At 46.9% G+C, this 5,582-nt stretch overlaps 1 protein-coding gene across 1 annotated transcript; it reads left to right on the top strand.

Annotated features, from left to right (window-relative positions):
- Nucleotides 1-2,554: 2,554 nt before the first annotated feature.
- LOC109475080 (cylicin-2-like) lies at nucleotides 2,555-5,573 on the top strand (the record flags this gene model as incomplete). The annotated part of the gene is made up of 3 exons (XM_019775626.1): nucleotides 2,555-2,717; nucleotides 3,400-3,500; nucleotides 5,038-5,573. Coding segments are annotated over 3 exons (800 nt in total), but the record flags the coding sequence as incomplete, so codon positions are not given.
- Between the last annotated feature and the right edge of the window lie 9 nt (nucleotides 5,574-5,582).

Below are 5,582 nucleotides of genomic sequence, written 5' to 3'. Positions count from 1 at the left end.
TTAACGTTATATCTTTGTCATGCAAAAGATTGCAACCAGAACAGGAAAAGAACCTTTGGCAACTACAAGCAAACGTTTCCTCGCTATGAATGAAAAGGAAAGCGTATCAAAACCCGCCCAGTCTTCCCATGTTGTTGCTCAGTAGAACTCCCCGCGCCTGTGAGGGACCACAAAAAATGAACAGATGGCCGGACTAGTAGGAGAGGCTACTTAATCGCCCTTCGCTTTAGAAGCTTAGCATTTTAACAGCTCCATAACTCAGGGGATTGATGTAAGACCTCCCAGGTCAACCGGAGTAATGTACAACACTGTCACCGCGGAGTGCGTCCGTCTCAGTGGAGCAGATCGGACGATCCAAGTACATACGGCAAAACAGCCCAGTTTGTCTACTCTCGAAGTAGAGGTTATGCGTGTTCGTGGACGTTTTTAAACCTTTTTAGACGTCTTGCGAGGCTTCGGTTTTTTTCGGTACAAAAAAAAGAAGCCACCAAACTAGAAAACACGACAAATCGTCTAATAACTATAAACTTAACACATAACCTCTGCTTGGAGAGTACGCTTTATTGTCAAGGGTTGAATTCTGCAGTGTCCAAGCTGCTACTTGAACTACTGTCCATTCCTATACATGTATGTACTCTGCCCAATTTCACTGTGAAGGGCAACACAAAGGGAACGAGCGATCGAAACACTTTCCTCGTTAATCGATACATGATAAGTAAGGGAGATCTGCAACAGGGCTTCGCATAGAGGATAAGAAAATGAAACATGACAATAATTTCCCCGGAGTGTTGTGTGCATTCATAATCATCTCTGGCAATAAGCCCCCTAATAAAAAAAAACCCCGTTGCCATATTTCTCCTCGCCACAAACTGAGCGTAAACATGCGGTAAAAAATTATGAAACACTATCGGTATCCGCGCACAGGGCTTTTGAAAGGATTGGAGTCATGTCCGGAGATCAAGGAGGTCACATAGACCAAGTAGGCTATGCCCATAACCCCCTTACCTATATCAATAAAGTTCTTCATTCATTACACCCCCCTTGCATAGAACAAACGTTGTTGAACTTTACGGAAAGAACGCGTCGGGCCGATAGTTCTAGACCAAAAAAATAGAAATGATGTCGAAGCTAAAGCTTACCAGTAAAATCTGACGATGATAGCCATGTCGCGTTCTCTGGACATCATTGTGAACAACACTAACAGTAGAAAACAATAATATGGGTGTATGGGTGTGGCGGCGTTTAAACTGACACCATCCCTGCCCTTATCCCTTTTGGCCCTTTCGAACATCGTAATATCCTCAAGTGTCAAAATAGAAAGGAGCACGTACACTACGGTACAGTCTATTATTATTTGCCCTGCGATACTTAAACACTGACCTGAATGATGAACATTCAGTTTTGACACAACACGAAATGTAGCGGGAAGATCCTCATGAGAATTGTACACATGTATGAATACACCCTGCAGTTTCAATTAATACGGTCTAGTCCCTGTAGGATCGTAATGCGACAGGTAAAAAGGAGTAGGGCGAAGGGGTGTGTCCCGGGGGAGACTGGCAGTAACACCCACTTTAAGGATTATAAATTAAAGCTACTGTTATTCAAGGGGCTTCTTTTCTTGCTTGTAAGGGACTTAACACAAATCTCCAAGCAGATGGTGATTTGAAAAATCGTACAGTTTTCAGACCAGCCGGATTTTCTTGTACCTGGTACCCATCCTACATACTAGCTCTAGTCCCGTCCTCTGATCGCTTCCTTGCAGAATATATAATATATTCTATCAGAAAACGATTTTCACGCCTACATCTGCTTGGAGATTTGTACCCATGGCTCGCTGCAGAGACTTTGTCATTAAGAGGAGTTAAGAAAGACAAAGTCATCAATTCGTCAATATTTATAAGCCATTTGGAGGGGGAGGGGGTTCGTGGCATAATGACAATAGACAAGGACCGATTCCTCCGCATATTACAATGGACTTGGGGTCAGTCTACAGGCCAGCAGCAATAATAAGTACTTCGTACAATGCGCCATTAATCATCTCCAGGTAGATTTATGTATGGCTTCGGTGATACACCAAAACGGCTATAGACTTGATTATATAAACCGGCTTTGGCAGCAACAAGTTCACCGAATAGTACACCGAATAGACTCCTAATTGGACAAACTATTACACATAAGCTTGGTGGTCAAAGGAAAGCACCAGAGAATATTAAATCCATTATTTTCCATTAAAAAGTTCATTTTATTTCAACTTTCACATTAGTCCATATAATTACCATGTGGACACCTACATGTGTACGATACCTTCATGTATTCTCCAAGGAGATATTTTGGTGCCTGCAAAGACAGTATCGGGCAAGGCAGTATCCATTTGCCATGCAGTATCCAGTAAAAAAACAGAAAGATCCCGATTAAACTGCCTAAAACACGCCAAAAATACGCCAAATTAGTTGAGCGAGCGAAAGAAAAACTTGAGTGTCTTGTGATAAATGTTGGAATAAGAAAAACTCAACTCTACTTGGAGACTAACCTTCCCGTCCACCCCGCCCAGGTGCCCCGATCCCGATCCCGATCCTGCAGAAGTTCGAGTGGACGCCAGGGGTCGTGACGTACGGGAACGACGACCGGACCGTGGAGGACGTGGACACGGCTGACGGCTGCGCGGTGCTCTGTCTGCAGGAGACAACCTTCGTCTGCAAGTCTTTCGACTTCAGGTCAGGATTTACTCGTGTTCTTACATCTTCCCCGGGGAGGGTGTCAAGCCGTATACATGATCCTGCCAAGAACACGACTCCGACACGACTTGGGGGTTTCAAACTCTCTTTCTTATATCATAATATTTACCACACGTCCTGTTTTGTGACTAAATACTGGCTTAAGCAATAGCAGTACATCTCATCTGCCATTTCTGCGTTCCTGTACTGGACTGCCCATCTACTAGAACATGTATATTTGAACTCTTTAGTCAGTCAGACCACCTCGTCCTTCTGTCAGCCCTTCCACTGACAGCGTCCAATCGTGCAGCCTGACAGTGACAGACTGTGTAACGCAGCCTACATAACTTCTAGGATTATAAGTTTCTGTGGTACGCACGACTAATCACGCTGGCATGGGCTACTTGCCAACCCGAAATTGCCTGCTGGTAACACTGGAACGGTTCCAGGATGGCTACGCTAAGCTTGCATGACAGGCTTTGGGTCTGGACTTAGCCGTGGCGACTCTTGGGGGCGAACTTTGCTGAGAGCCTTAGATATACCTCCTCCACATGGTAACTGCCTGGCAAATGGATACTGTCTGGTCAATGTGATACTGTCTTTGCAAGCCACCAAAAGATCTGCTTGGAGATTATCTAAAAGCACATTTTTGACTTAGGTGTTGTGCTTTTCGTGTTTGCAGGTCTAAGGAGAAAGTGTGCATGTTGAGTAAGGGGAACTCCTACACGGCAGGGGTGGGCCTGCGGCTGGCTCCAGGCGCCGATCTGTACGAGGTGCTGCCGGGTAAGACACAGACCAATTTTTACTATTCTTACGTAGTCGATGAAGGTTAGAACTTAGACATCCAGGTAAAAAACGGCCAGGCGTTTAGGTAGCATCCACTACCTTTCGCCAGCCGGAAGGTAACGAACGCTACCCTGCAACGTCTGACCGTTTTCAAAACATGCCCAGTTGCTTGAGTAGCTTTCTTTGGTATCACACTTTTGCCAATAAATGCCTAATGCCCGAAGTATACGAAACATCGTACCACGTACACCTGACTGTATTGGATGCCTGGAATGGGGTTACTGTGTATCTTTTTCTTATTTATTTCAAAGGAGCATTTGAATGCAAATTGGACATACAGATCAGAAACTGACCTGCCTAGCTGCTGCTGAGCTTGGCGTGCTTCTCAGCACCACGGAAGGTTCCAAGTGTCTGCAGTGCCGTCTCATCAGTTAGACGCCTCCCTTGCTCGACGTTTCGCCCCGTTCTGCCTAAGACGTCTCTGGGGGGTGGGGCAACGGAGCAGGCGTCCCTGCTCCGCTTCAGGCACTGTCACCACTTCTCTGGAAGGACTTCCACGCCTTATCCTTTCTCCTCAGCCACAACACGAAACTGCTTCTTTCTGCTTCCTCAGTCACCTGTCTAGTGAGCTTTGTCTGGGCTTTTCCCCTGATGTTGAAGTCCCTGCACAGACGCATGAAGGAAGTCCCTACAAATCCTCTTACTCCGACTTCTACTGGGTATAGGCGCGTCTGCCATCCTTTCCGCTTGCACTGCTGGACCAGATCATCATATTTCAGTTTCTTTCTTTCAAATGCTGCTTGCACATTTTCTTCCCACGGGATTGTCAACTCAATAATCAGTACAGCTTTCTGATCCTCGGACCACAGGACTAGATCCGGTCTAAGAGATGTCTCACAGATGGTACTCGGGAAGTGGAGTTGTCTGTCCAAGTCTGCTCTCATCTCCCACTTTCCCCTGCACAGAATACTGCTTCCTGAGTTAACTGTACCAGTGACTGCTGTTGATCTTGGTTTCTGACCCTCTTTCACAAACTGGATAGACTGAAAGGATGATGATGTGCTGGAGGATTCCTTTCTTACTTCCTCCAGCTTCACTGCTAGCTGTCTTAACACCTTGTTGTGTCTCCATGTGTAGCGACCTTGTTGCAGAGCAGTCTTGCAGCCTGATTGGATGCCTGGAATGGGGTTACTGTGTATCTTTTTCTTATTTATTTCAAAGGAGCATTTGAATGCATAGAATATTTTAGAAATTACATACAGTTACAGAATTTGACATGGAAATGATCTCTGGAGCCTAACTGAAGTTACCAAGCCCTTTTGAGTGCCTTCACTGTGTGTCTGAAGTGTACCTAGCTAGGATGTTCCCTGGCCCGCATACAACTCCTTAATTCTACTTCATCCGTTAAGAATCTGCAGATTACATCCCAACCGAAGTTCCCACTATAACTACTAGGCCCACTGTAGCTAGCTAGCTAGAATGTCCCCTGGCCCGCATCCAACTTTAATCTGTCATATATATTACCAATCTGCAGATTACATCCCGACCGAAGTTCCCACCACAACCGCCAGGCCCACCGCCGCCAAGCCCACGGACCCGACCACGCCTGAAGGAGCGGGGAGGGACGATCCTAACGCCGGCGGGCTGAAGGACCAGCCTAGCGCCGAGCCCGTCTCAACAACACGGAAGGGCGGCCATGATAAAGATAACCAGGACAAGGAGACAGAAGAAGACGAAGACATGGCCGACGGAAGGGTCACAAAGGCGAGACGGAAGGACCGCGAGGGGAGGAGGAAGAAGAACAGAGGTAAAGAAGACGGCGAGGAGGGCAACGGCGGGAAAAACGGAAGACGGGGGCGCAAGAGAGGCAGACAGGGTAGGCGAAACGGTGAGAGGAAGAAGAACAGAAGAGGCAAAGGTAGAAATGGCGGCAACGGGAAAAGAACACCCAAGAAAACGGACAAGGAGTCGGACGTCGGAAACGCAAACGACGTCACCAAGACCAGCGGATCGACGACTCCGAAAACAACAACCGCTCCTCCTCCCACGACAGACGACCCCGGAGCCAGAGCCCTACCA

Source organism: Branchiostoma belcheri, unplaced genomic scaffold (genome assembly GCF_001625305.1).
Source record: "Branchiostoma belcheri isolate BF01 breed outbred unplaced genomic scaffold, Haploidv18h27 scaffold1021, whole genome shotgun sequence".
Lineage (NCBI taxonomy): Eukaryota > Metazoa > Chordata > Leptocardii > Amphioxiformes > Branchiostomatidae > Branchiostoma > Branchiostoma belcheri.
This window is presented reverse-complemented; position numbering and strand designations above follow the sequence as displayed.